The sequence below is a fragment of the Balaenoptera acutorostrata genome, chromosome 7 (assembly GCF_949987535.1).
Source record: "Balaenoptera acutorostrata chromosome 7, mBalAcu1.1, whole genome shotgun sequence".
NCBI lineage: Eukaryota > Metazoa > Chordata > Mammalia > Artiodactyla > Balaenopteridae > Balaenoptera > Balaenoptera acutorostrata.
In genome coordinates, this window is record NC_080070.1 from 77,209,730 (window position 1) to 77,223,223 (window position 13,494).

At 40.8% G+C, this 13,494-nt stretch overlaps 1 protein-coding gene across 2 annotated transcripts; it reads right to left on the minus strand.

Annotated features, from left to right (window-relative positions):
- Window positions 1-3,112: 3,112 nt before the first annotated feature.
- TOMM7 (translocase of outer mitochondrial membrane 7) lies at window positions 3,113-11,612 on the minus strand. 2 transcript variants are annotated; one of them, XR_009008923.1, is made up of 3 exons: window positions 11,390-11,612; window positions 7,001-7,130; window positions 3,113-3,346 (listed from the first exon to the last, which is right to left on the minus strand). XR_009008923.1 is itself a non-coding variant. In XM_028166966.2 (3 exons), the coding sequence occupies exons 1-3, from the start codon at window positions 11,490-11,492 to the stop codon at window positions 3,331-3,333; spliced, it is 168 nt and encodes a 55-aa protein (XP_028022767.1). In that variant the 5' UTR covers window positions 11,493-11,584; the 3' UTR covers window positions 3,113-3,330. The 2 variants fall into 2 exon arrangements, 1 of the variants encoding a protein (XP_028022767.1); XM_028166966.2 differs by having other exon boundaries at window positions 7,082-7,130; window positions 11,390-11,584.
- Window positions 11,613-13,494: the final 1,882 nt, after the last annotated feature.

The following is a 13,494-nucleotide window of genomic DNA, read 5'->3' on the forward strand; positions in this document are numbered from 1 at the left end:
ATAGAATAAACCCATGCATATGGGTATCTGGGAAAAAGAGTTCCAGGAGAGAAAACAGCTAACTCAGACTCCAAAGTGAGAACATGCCTGGCCTTTTTGAAGGACAAGAGATCAAAACAGCAAGAGTGCAAGTGAACATGGATGAAGAATCCTAGGCGAGGAAGAGATCAAAGGCACATAAAACCAGATTACAGTTTTGTAGGTCATAGAAAGGATTTGGGCATTTACCCTCAGTGAAATAGGAAACCACTGGAAAGTTTTGATCAGGGTGTGAGGAGATCTTACTTTTAAAAGGATGTAGAAAAGACTTTAATGCATATGGGAAAGCAAGAGGGCTACTGCAAGTCTAGGACAGTATTCTCAAATCTGAGTTGTATCCGTCACCTACAGGACTTTCTAAAACAGATTGATCACACAAAAAGAAGTTCACAAATGTTCACAGCAGCTTTATTCATAACAGCTAAAAACTGGGAACAACTCAAACGTCCTCTATGTACATCCATACCATGGACTACTCAGCAATAAAAAGGAATAACCTGGATAAATAAACACACCACCTCAATCGATCTACAGAGAATTATGGTGAGTTTAAAAAGCCAATCCCAAAAGGTTACTTCCTGTATGATTCCATTTATATAACTTTAAAATTAGTTTATTTATTTTTGGCTGTGTTGGGTCTTCCCTGCTGCGCACCAGCCCTCTCTAGTTGCGGTGAGCGGGGTCCACTCCTCGTTGCGGTGCGCAGGCCTCGCATTGCGGTGGCCTCTCCCGTTGCGGAGCATGGGCCCCAGGCACGCGGACTTCAGCAGTCGTGGCTCCTGGGCTCCAGAGCACAGGCTCAGCAGCCGTGGCGCACGGGCCCAGCTGCTCCGTGGCACGCAGGATCCTCCCGGACCAGGGCGCGAACCCGCGTCCCCTGCATTGGCAGGCGGACTCTCAACTGCTGCGCCACGAGGGAAGCCCTATGTAACTTTCTTGAAATGACAAAATCATAGATGAACAGATTACTAGTTGCCAGGGGTTAGGGACAGGGATGGGGTGTGAGGGAGGAAGGTTGGCTATTACAAGGGCAACCTGAGGGATCCTTGAGGTGATGGAAAAGTTCTGAGTGTAACAATGTCAATATCCTGATATCCAGACTTACAAGATGTTACCATTGGAGGAGACTAGGCAAAGTTTACAGGGATCTTTCTGTATGGGTTCTTAAACTGCATTCAACTCTACAACTATCTCAAAACAATAAGTTTAATTCAAAACAATGGTTGAAGTAATTAAATCACACACACAGACCACTGGGGCTCATCCCCAGTTTCTCATTCAGGAAAACCTCAACACGTGCATTGCTAACAAGCTTCTAGATGATGCTAGTCTGGGATCAGCTATGACAGCCACTGGTTTACTGAATAACACATTGGGGCAAATATTATTCCTATTTTGTGGAAGAAACTCAAGTCTACAGAGTAAGTGACTTCTCTACCAAGGGTAGTTGGAACTAAGCGGCAGGGCCAGGATTCAAATCAGGTCCTATCAGCTCAGTGTTTGCCTAAGTAAAATCAAGGTCAGAAATAATCTTATTTGTAAGGACTCTCTAGTGCCTAGCACAGAACAGAGACCAATGCTTGCTAAACTGGATTGCACTGCCCTGAAATCTAAAATTCAATAAAATGTAGGAGCTTAGTTATAAACATTTCACAAACCTTCAGAGATACAGACATTAAAATGGTCCTAGTCTCAGCTCTTATCCTATGCCTTGAACAAATGCTTAAACTCTGTTTCTTAGCTTCCTCAGATGTGAGAACAAGGAACTGGTCCCTTTCCACTTAATTCTGGATTTCTTTCTTTAAAATCTTCTGGGGTTTTATAAACAGCTACAAGTTAGTTCCTGAAAGAAAAAAAAAGTTACATTTCCTATCCATGTTAGTATTTTATCAAAGTGGACACTTGCCATAGCTTTATTTCAATTTCTGGAAACCCTAAGTGAAAAAGAAAAATGTGCACCAAAATACTAACTAAACAAAAATTCACTGACAACACGTTTAGTAGAAAGGATGAGGGCGTGGGGGAAAAAGGCCACAATCTTAAGCAATTCTATGGGGATTTAAAAGCTGCTCAGAGCTTTTAGCGAAATCATACATGCCCCGATTCACGGAAATGTTAAAGCAATTTCATTAACTGCATACCAAAAACGGTTTCCCTGCAGTTAGCTCTCCGGAATTCCACTTTAAAACCCCCTTATGCAATAAGCCTCCACAATAGTCTTGTCTCCTTGTCTCCTAGGCAAAGGTAACAAAACTTGAGGAAATAGTCTTAAATAGTTAGGAGGGTTTTACATTAGAAATAAGAAATTTCTGGTAATGATAGCTCCAGTTACCGGAGATTACATTCATGATCATTCTCTAACACTGGATGTTAGAAACATTCAATCCAATGGGCACCTCCCAAACCATGTCATATCTTGTTTCAGGCCTACTTTCCTATAATTAATTACAATTCCCAAAACTAAGTAAATAGATCTATTTTGTTAGAATTACAAAAAAAGCTAAGTTTAAAAAGGGAGGGGGGCTTCAAATACAGATAAAGGTCCCAGGAAACCAGGATGCAGAACTGAAAACTAGTTCCATTAAATGCCTTTTCTTCTATCAAAAAATAGGAAGTGTTACTATTCTGTGTAGCTCACTATGGGCTCTTGCCCAGCCACCTCTAGCTTCCTAACAGTACTGAGGGAAATCTAAGACTCACGTTTAACTCACAAATCAGACACACAACTCGCCAATGCCATTCCCATTCCCTACCAACACAGCCAAAGAACCCTATTTCTTTTAATCAGAATGTTACTCCAATGCAGTACAGGAAGTAAGGACTCAGTTTGTCACAGAGAGCTGTCTCTACTTTTACTACTTCAGAACATCTCAGAAGGAGTTATTAATTCACCGCAAAAGGAAACTGGAATCCGTTTGTTAAGTGAATGGACAGGAATTAACTTGGAAATTTTCTTATTTTTTTAAAGTAGCATCTAGGCACATACATAGATTCCCTGTTTTGAAAAAGTACCAAAAGGCTAAATTTTTACCTAACAGTCCTATCATGTTCAATTCAAGAAGGACTCAAGACATAACATTGTTAAAAAACATTTATTTTAATACAGTCTATCATAAATAAGTCAGTAGAGGTTCCACTCTGCCACAGACGCATCTGAGAAGTAAGAGCCCTGTGCCATCCAACTGGTGAACGTCTGAACGATGTCCCATCTCTTATCCCAGCCACAGCGCACACCTTCCATGTTGTTCCTCTGCATTGATTGCTTCCAAAACCAGATGACCAAATAGTCCTTTATCCCCAAAGTAAGCTAAAATGTTTGTGAAGAGGAAAAATAAATTAAACCCCAAAGTAAAAACTTCTTAAACATAGCTTAAGAATTAGAAGATTGTATACATTTATGTTTGTGTTTACTCATCTATCAAATTCAGTTAGCAGAAGGATCAATCTCATTGAGCAAAAAAAACCATAGAGACCTATTTAAAGAAATATAGTTTTACTACTTTTTATTGTAGTTACCTATTATAAACAAAAAGGAAAACATAAATTGAGGTCAATCAAAATATTGATATGAAGGATTGATGAACCCAGAAAATAAAGTTGTATCATTATTAGATCCAGGAAAGAGACAAGAGATGTTTTACTTCTAAGTCCTGTTGATTAAAAATGTAGTTTCTAGTAGTATGTCAACTTAAATAAAATTGCATTACAAAATGACAATCTGAGCATTCTGTTAATTTTTAGAAATTATTTTCCCTCTGCATATAAACAAACCAACATGCATCTATTCCCAATTTTCAAAAGTGTATTAAAATCTCACATTAAACCCCAAGTATTTTTGCATACAGTTAAGATATGAAAACAAATTATTCATTTATGGAAGTCTCTTCCTCATTGGTAATGAGCATCTAAGATAAAGAGAAAAGAAAATTTTCCTTGGCTTTATAAAGATAATGGGAACAATCATTCTCTCAGTTACTTAGTATTCATATATTTTGCCTAAATAATGTTTTACTAAGATATTGCCCCTTATTCACTAAATTCTGCATTTTAAATAAGGCATTCATATCAACCAACCACGTACAATGCACCATCCTGAGTGAAAGAGGAGGACACTAAGGCAAATGGGGACCTAATCCCAAGGAATCTAACAACTTAACAAGGGAAACAGACCATAAATCATGAACCACATTATCTCCATAAGTATTATATAAATAAATTTATATATAAACAATAAACTTTATATTGCTAAATAAGTTTTATATTAATAAAACATTTACATTACTGAAAAGCCTAGCAGATACAAGTCTATTCCTTTCAGGGTACAGACCAGGTAACCCAGGAAGACCTCTTAGTCAAGTCTCCCCAGTGCAAGCAGCACAGTATATGAAATTCTGTAACAGGATAACTCTTATCAGCACTGCTCAGTTCCTTCCTAAATCACAAATATCCCTGGAAAGAAATCAGACAATGTCCCTAATGACAGAAAAGAATGATCATCAGCACCAGAAATGACAGGAGCACTGAGATGACAATAAGGTGAAGAAATAAAAAGCAGGGGGGTGGCTGCTTCATCCAGTCTGCAACTTTGAAGGGTCAACTCTTGGTGGGATAACTGAAGCCAGTACAACAAAAGGGTACATCTAGCACCACCTCTGGATCCTGGATCACCTGGGGCTCAAAAAACACTATTTCTCAGGATGCAGGTCTAGTCTAAAAACTGTACAGGAGGAAATGCTGTATGAGTTCCTGTTCCAAGACCACCAAGAGGTTAGGATCATCTAATTAAGTTAATTCAACATTTAAAAAGTGTTGCCAAAGTAGTTGGCAGCTACTTTAGGTACTTGCAGGACAACATAGAATGCAAATAAGCAACAAGCATAATACAAAGCAAAGAATGACAGACACAAAAGAATACTACAGGAACACAAAAAATGGAGCAATTTCAGTTAGGAGAAGGGGGAAAAGATTTAGGGAAGAGGTGACATTTGAGATTGGGCTTTTCTAGACAAGTGAAAACTGAAAGGAAGAAGCATTCCAGGCTGAGGGAGAATAAGCATACAAAGGCACGAAAAAATACAGTTTATTCTGGGATTAGCATGCAGTGTCATGTAGCTAGAGCACAGTTCTCACAGGAGAAAGAAGTGGGGTAAATGAGATGACATAGGAAAGATTAAAAATTATTATTAATAGTTTACTGCTCAAACATTACTTGTCAAGCACTGTCATACTTTACACACAATATTCTTATTCAATCCTCATCGCAATCTTACAAAGTAGATCATATGCCCAACTTATAAAAGAGAAAACTTATCTTAGAAAGGTTAATGGCCTCTTGGGAAGAAGTATTTGATGGTAACTTTCAGGGCTTGGAAAATGTTCATACAGCTTGCCCAGGTAGTCCCATCTCTGACAATGTTCCCTAAGGTACTGTTTCCCTAAGGAAATAACTGGTCTGAGGTCAATCGGCTACTCAGTAGCAGATACATTACCTAAAATCCCATTTCACAAAAAAGAAAACTGATAGTTCAAAGAGTAAAGGCTAAAAGAAAGGAGCTTGGTGGGGACCTTTGAAAGCAGTTTTAAGAAGCTGTACCATAAAAGGTTAAAGAAAGAGAAAAGTGAAGAAAGGAAGCAGTGAGTGAAGAACATTTACTGAAGAATTTTATCAGGGAAAAGAGAGTAACAGCACAAATGGACACAAAGAGGGCACATATGGCAATAACCCTTAAGAAGGAAAAACCCTTGCTTTGAGAAAGGAGAGACTGGCAAGTCAGAGAAGATGGAGGAAATTCATATCAGATGGCACTGTGCTAAGTAACAGGTCATATTACCTAGGGAGGCCACATGACCCAGTGGAAAGTGCGTAAGCCTTGGAGACAGACATACTCTACCACCTACCAACTGTGTGATCGGCTCTGAAGGACTGAGGTGACAATTAGAGATACTGTACATAAAGCACTTAAAACAGTGGCTGACACACTGTAAATGACTGTTAGTAACATGACTATTATTATTTCTGCTCATTCTAGAAAAGAGTGGCTTAGATTAGAAGTCTGAAGAAGCTGAAGACCTAGAACAGCCAGTGAAAAGTCTGTTAGGACAATCAAGAAATACCTTAAGACAGAGGGTAAAGCTGAAATCCCATGGCACCTGTGCAGGGGTCCTAGTCATCACAGTGCCAGTCCTTTCTACAGAGCAGTCCTGCCTGTTCCAGATTCTGCCTTCACACATACACATATACACACACACACGCCTACATACGGCTTCTACACGTATATACATACACACACACATGTCTGAGTATATGAATATATATAATCTGTGTATCTGTGTGCGTTGTGCGTGTGGAAGTTTTCACAAGTGCTTATCCAACAACTGCAAGGTTGTTTCAGAGAAAGGAATTTGACAATGCATTTTCAGAGTCACAAATGTTCATACACTTTGACAAGGAAATAAATCAAAACCTATGCACATAAAAATGTTCGTTATATTGTTATCTGAAATACTAAAAAACTGAACAACCTAAGTGATCAACAACTAGAAAATATATGGGCTATCAACTCTAACATTGGGTGAAAAAAAACAAAATTCTCTGTACTCTTGTTAGAATGACATAAAAGGCCGTATTTATCTGAATAAGGATAAGACAGGAATACAGGTATTAAAAACAGTTCAGCTTTTAAAGTGGTAGGATAAGTTAGTTCTTTTCCTTTTAAAATATGCTTCATTATGGTTATAACACCAATGCAGTATATACTGGGCTGGCCAAAGAGTTCGTCTGGCTTTATCCATTCTTTATCCATTCTTACCCAAATGAACTTTTTGGCCAACCCAATAAAAATTAGGAAGGGGAGAGAAAGTAGTTATCTGATAACGTAAGTTAGACTGGTCTGCAAACTGCTGCAGTTTTCCAACAGCCCAAAACTACACTTGACTGATAAAGCTCCGTTACAATACGTACCACTATTTCTCTTTTGCTTGCCATGACTTAGTACTAATGTATGAATGTTTGCCTTGCAATGCTTATTTGTAAGAACGGTACCTCAAAACAGTTGGTTCAGGCATTCCAGGATCTGCACCCCTCTTAAATCCTGAGGGAGATGGGGAGGGAAGAAACAGAAAGAGAATAAAAACTAATTAAAACCCTAGCAGACAAAAAATTTACAATCAAGACTTTTTCTTTTTAAATCAATCTAGGGGAGCTTCCCTGGTGGCGCGGTGGTTGGGAGTCTACCTGCCAATGCAGGGGACACGGGTTCGAGCCCTGGTCTGGGAGGATCCCACATGCCGTGGAGCAACTGGGTCCGTGAGCCACAATTACTGAGCCTGCGCGTCTGGAGCCTGTGCCCCACAACAAGAGAGGCTGCGATAGTGAGAGGCCCGCACACCACGATGAAGAGTGGACCCCACTTGCCGCAACTAGAGAAAGCCCTCGCACAGAAACGAAGACCCAACACAGCCAGAAATAAATAAACAAATAAAAGAAAGTCTAAATAAATCTAGGGTAGCTAGAATAATATCCAGATCTACCAGAATTACCTAGATTTACCTGCACAACAGAAGAGTCTTGAATCTTCACTAGAGTATGTGATTATGTGCAGAACTAATCAGTAGGGAAGACAAACTACCTTATTCCTATATTGCACACAATTAGCACAGCAGCCCTTAGCACACACTCTTTCATTATTAGTCATTACGCACAAAAAAGATATCACAACAACCAAATCATACTGGATGAACTAAAAAGAGCAGAAATTTTTTTTTAAACTAAACTTTTTTAAAGAAACAATTGAAGATATCTTATTTTATCCCCTATGAACCACTCTTTTTATAAAGCAGCCAAAGATTGGTGATAGAAAGAAGGAAAAAAATTTCAAGTTATTTTTAATTAAATCAACACTCATTACAAATATGATTAAATAAAACTTTTACGTTTTAAAATATATCAATTAACTAGACAACATATATACTAATTTGCTGAAATAACTGATTAAAATTAGACTTGGCATCAAGAACTGTGGAGTATGAAATTTTACCCCATTTTCAAGACAACAAACTGGCCCGCCAGTTTCACAGATGCTGGTAGAAGATACAAGATTCCAAGTCAGAAACAAGGACAGTATTTCCATGGTGGCGCAACGGTTAAGGATCTGCCTGCCAATGCAGGGGACACGGTTTCGATCCCTGGTCCGGGAAGATCCCACATGCGGCGGAGCAACTAAGCCCGCGTGCCACAACTACTGAAGCCCGCGTGCCTAGAGCCCATGCTCCGCAACAAGAGAAGCCACCACAATGAGAAGCCCGCGCACCGCAACAAAGAGTAGCCCCCGCGTGCCGCAACTAGAGAAAGCCCGCACGCAGCAACAAAGACTCAACACAGCCAAAAGTAAGTAAATAAATAAAATTTAAAAAAAAAATGTTAAGGGAGAAAGTTTAGTTATTAAGAAAAAAAGAAGGGAAAAGAAACAAGGACAGTTTATTACTCCCAGCAACAGCTATAGTCAGAGTATTACCATTTAGGAGACGAACCCTGAGATTGGGTAACCAGAATCTTTCATAATGGGCAGTGAGCATGTCTCCCCTTTGCCCTGGAACTATTTCCCAAAGCTGTTCACCCTACAAACATCCTTAAAAATATGGAACAAAGGGTGGTCACCGCCTCTGCTCACCAGATTTGTAGAAATTCAAGATACTATGGAGAATTGTCTTCCAACAGGTAACTCATTAAAATCCTTTTGTTGTAACTGTCCAAACACATTCTTTATCATCATGACACTATCTGTCCGATTTTATAGCACTATATTCCCACTATACTCCCTGAAGCCCTAAAAGGTATGTTTGAACCTAAATTACACAAGAAATTCAATCTGCAGTTGCGGCTTTTAGTGAGAGCTAAGGTGGAGAAGTAAAGCACAGCAACTAGGTTAGACATGAAATTAAGCTTAGATACAGTATAAGGAAAAAGACAATGATTAACAAGGAAGAAGCACCAAAAAGATAGCCTTAACATCAATCTCCACCTGAGTTGGACACTAGGGTACCAAAAATCACCGTAATGGTAGTGCTAGTAAAGAGAATATAGCCGGTGTGCACAAAAAAGAAAATGAGGTGGAAAAGGAAAGCATTATCTACTCTTCCGACCAAAACCCCTGACACACAGATTATAACAACCAGCTACAGCTTTCTGGCAGTAGAAAAAGAATTTCAAAAAGGGGAGGAGGGAGAGGTACACGAAGACTTACAGAGCAGCAAAGAAACCACAGGGACAAAGAAAGCAAGAGCAGACTAAAACAGAACCCGATATACACAACAATGGAAAAAGGAGATGGTACAAAGACGGGGAAGAATCAAAGCCCCCATACCTTCCTTAGCTAAAAGGAGAGTTCCTCCCAGTGTTTGACTAGCCAAACTGGGCCGTTCTACCATTAAGTGAAAGCTGAGGTGGGGATGAGTCTGGAAGAAAGAGGGGAATAACAGCCTGTAAGGGCAGGGTGTCCCAATTACTTGCCCTAACCTTTGATACCTATACAAAGTCACTAATATCTGGCAAAGTAATGCTTCTTTTAAAAATACGTTCAAAGGGCTTCCCTGGTGGCGCAGTGGTTGAGAATCTGCCTGCTGATGCAGGGGACACGGGTTCGAGCCCTGGTCTGGGAAGATCCCACATGCCACGGAGCAACTAGGCCCGTGAGCCACAATTACTGAGCCTGCGCGTCTGGAGCCTGTGCTCCGCAACAAGAGAGGCCACGATAGTGAGAAGCCCGCGCACCGCGATGAAGAGTGGCCCCCGCTTGCCGCAACTAGAGAAAGCCCTCGCACAGAAACGAAGACCCAACACAACCAAAAATAAATTAATTAATTAATTTAAAAAAAAATGCGTTCAAAATCAGGGAGGAGGGACTCCCCCGGCAGTCCGCTGGTAAAGAATCCACCCTACAATGCAGGTGACGCGGGTTCAATTCCTGGTCAGGGAACTAAGATCCCACATGCCGCAGGGCAACTAAGCCCGCGTGCCACAACTACTGAGCTCGCTGGCCTCAAACTACAGAGCCCACACGCTCTGGAACCCACGCACCACAACTACAGAGCCCATGTGCCCTGGGAGCCTGCGCACCACAACTAGAGAAGAGAAAACCTGTACACCACAACTAGAGAAGAGAAAACCTGCACGCCACAACTAGAGAGAAGCCCGCGCACAGCAACAAAAGATCCCGCATGCCGCAACTAAGACCCAACGCAGCCAAAAATAAATAAAATTAATAAAATAAATAATAAATCTTTTTAAAAAAGATTTATTAAAATTCTCCAATTGGAGAATATTAGAAAAAATATTTTAAAAATAAGGGCGGAAAAATATCTGTTTAAGTCCTGCATACTGAAGTATTTCCAAGTTATCAGTTGGCTTGCAACTCATGGGGAAATGGGAGCCAAAGCTACCTAGAGAACGTCCAGCACAGTCAAACACTCTGTCAAGACTGACTGAAGGTACTTTATCTTACACCAAAAAATTTAAAAAGGCAAAAAAAAAAAGCAGCAGCACGTAGTTAAAATCATAGGATTCTGAAATATGAACCTGAGTTTTAGAAAATGTCAAACTGACAGAGCTGAGACTCTTTCCTCTCCAAAATACTGCCTGAATACGGCAGATTAAAATTAAAAAACTATCCAAGGCTAGAAACAGGATAAAGTCCCAATGTGCAGCCCTAGGTGAAAATATTTGCCTGAGCACTTACAAATCTTTGCACTACAGCATAGTGGTGAAGAGTATGGGCCTTGATGCCCCAATGCTTGAGTTCATAATTCCCCCACGTGACAGCTGTGTGGCCTTCAGCAAGGAACAGAACTTTTCTACGCCTCGGTTTCCTCAGCAGTAAACCCGTTACTCCCGGTGAGAACGCAGAGGCAACCAACAACTATTGTCTTAATCATGCCTCAAAGCAATGGCATACCCACGAGGTTCACCGGCCTCTTTCCACTTAGGCCCACCTGGAAAGGTGAGGATAAACGCCCTGAAAACCTACCTAGTGCCAAAGAGTGAATTAGTTGTTTTCACATACGTCAGGTCGTCCTAACTCTCTCAGAAAAGTAGGTCACCTCTAGTTTACAGATATAAAAACAGGACGGGAGGCATTACGTGACTTGTTAGAGACCGCCCACCCGAAAAAAAAAAAAAAGTAAAGGGCAGAACAAGAACTCGAACTCAGCTGAGACCGACCCCACTCGACCGGACAGCCTCAAAGGACATGCGCGGCGTGGTCGCGTTTCTCTCTCCCGCCCCAGACCAAAAATGGAGTCTCAGCCTCCGCACCCCGTTCCCTCCCGACTCCTTCCAGGTTCTTCTCCTACTGACCCAGGTATATCACGAGAGGAATAAAGCCCCAACGGATGGCAAACTGGCCTCCCTTGAAAAGCTGCTGCAGCCTCTGCTTGGCCTCTTTGCTCAGCTTCACCATGGCGACAGCCCGGGCAACACACTTCAGGCAACTGCAGCAACCGCGTCGGAAATCCGAAAAAAGAAGGAGACGCGCACGCGCCAGACACACAGCCTTTACGGCAGGAGACGTGAGCGTCGCCAGCGGAGGTCGTAATTCGTCACCCTTCCACCTGCCTCTCCGCGGCCCCGCCTGTGGAAGGCGCATGCGTGGTTGAGTCTCTTCGTTCAAAGGCCGAAGTTCGCTTTCGTCTATTTAGGAATCGCCCAGTTTCGCTGATTGCGGGATGCCTGGGGGCACTGGTCTTGGGATTCCTTCTGCCCGGAACGCCCTCTGTCTGCCCACAGCCTTACCCATTTTTTAAAGTGTATCTCCAAGTGTTCTTTACCTAACATAGAAGGAACATTAACTAAATTCAAAAGGACCGGGTTTTAGTCCCAACTCAAGTTATTCTGACTTGCCGTTTAATCTTGGCCAAGTTATTTAACTTAATCTCTGTATCAGTTTGCTTCTTCAAGCTGAAGGTTGAACTGCAAGGAAGGTTACAAACTGAAACCCAACAGAGCCCCATCCATGTTTTCTTTGACTCGCAGGGTGTTTGGTTGTTTTATTTATTTTTTGTTACATTTTAAATTACTTGCCAACATTTTAAAGTTTGGGAAAGTTCCCATGAAAATCTGGACTTTTTCAGAGAAGTTGGCGAATCTCATTGCAATCAACACCCATCTTGCCCTCGTTGGTTTAGAATTGCAGTGGTTCTCACCCCTGGCTGCACAATAGAATCAGTGAGGCGATGTAAAGGCTTACTCCTGCTGGACCTACTGCTGCTGGTTTTGACCCCAGGTTGAGGACTTCTTGATTTCTAAGGCTGTAAGAGATTTCTAAGGCTTTGACCTTGATGCCTTTCCTGGCTCACCCTCAAGATACATCATATTTTCTTTTAAATTTTTTTTTTAAGTTTATTTGAGCAAAAATTTGTTTAAATCGGGTAGTTCCAAACCAGAAGTGCTCTGTCTTTTAAATTCTTAAGGTGCCCAATGGCACATAAAAATTTCCCCTAGCTTTCTGGATATTCTTGTGCTTAGCTCATCATCATAATAACAACTAGTCTACTTTACCTGTGTTAAGTGTTTCAGTACAAAAGTTCGTTTTAATCTTTAAAAGAATTTAAGTTTGCATTGCATTAAAGCTTATTTTACTAATTCTTGTAAGGAGTAAACTATATATATTATAGGCCTCATTTTACAGATAAGGAAACTCTTTCTCAACTTTTTATCCAAATGCCTGATACATAGTAAGGATGCATTTCTGTCAGTGGAGCTGAACAATGCCAAGTTTATTTGCCTTTATCTAACATTCATGGAGCTACATGCTAGGCATTAGAGATATAAGATTTTTTTTTTTAAGGCACTACCTTTAAGAATTTCATGTTTGGGTGGAAAAGACTGTGCTAAGTCCCACGATAAAGTTGTACACAAAATACAATGGGAAGGCAAATGGAGGACACCTTACAATGCCTGGAGGTGTCAAGGAACTTTTGAACAAGCCAATGGTAGTCAAATTGGAAAAGAGGAAATAAATTTGAATCATTAAGAAGGTTAAATCAACAGGACTTGTTGGCCAAATGAATGTGGAGGACAAATTTGAAAAAGGTGGTCAAAGATGACTGCCCAGTTTTGAACTTGTGCAACTAAGTTAGTAGTCTCACTCCTCTGTCTCCACAAAGTCTAAATTATACAGATTCACCTTCACAGTGATTCCTACACATAGGGTTGGGGATTCAGGCAACCTTATAATGGCTGGAAGTGCTACAAAACTTCACTACTAAATTTTTTTTTTTTTAAGATTTTTTTTGATGTGGAAAGTCTTTATTGAATTTGTTACAATATTGCTTCTGTTTTATGTTTTGGTTTTTTGGCCCCAAGTCATGTGGGATCTTAGCTCCCGGACCAGGGATCAAACCCGCACCCCCTGCATTGGAAGGTGAAGTCTTAACCACTGGACCACCAGGGAAGTCCCTATT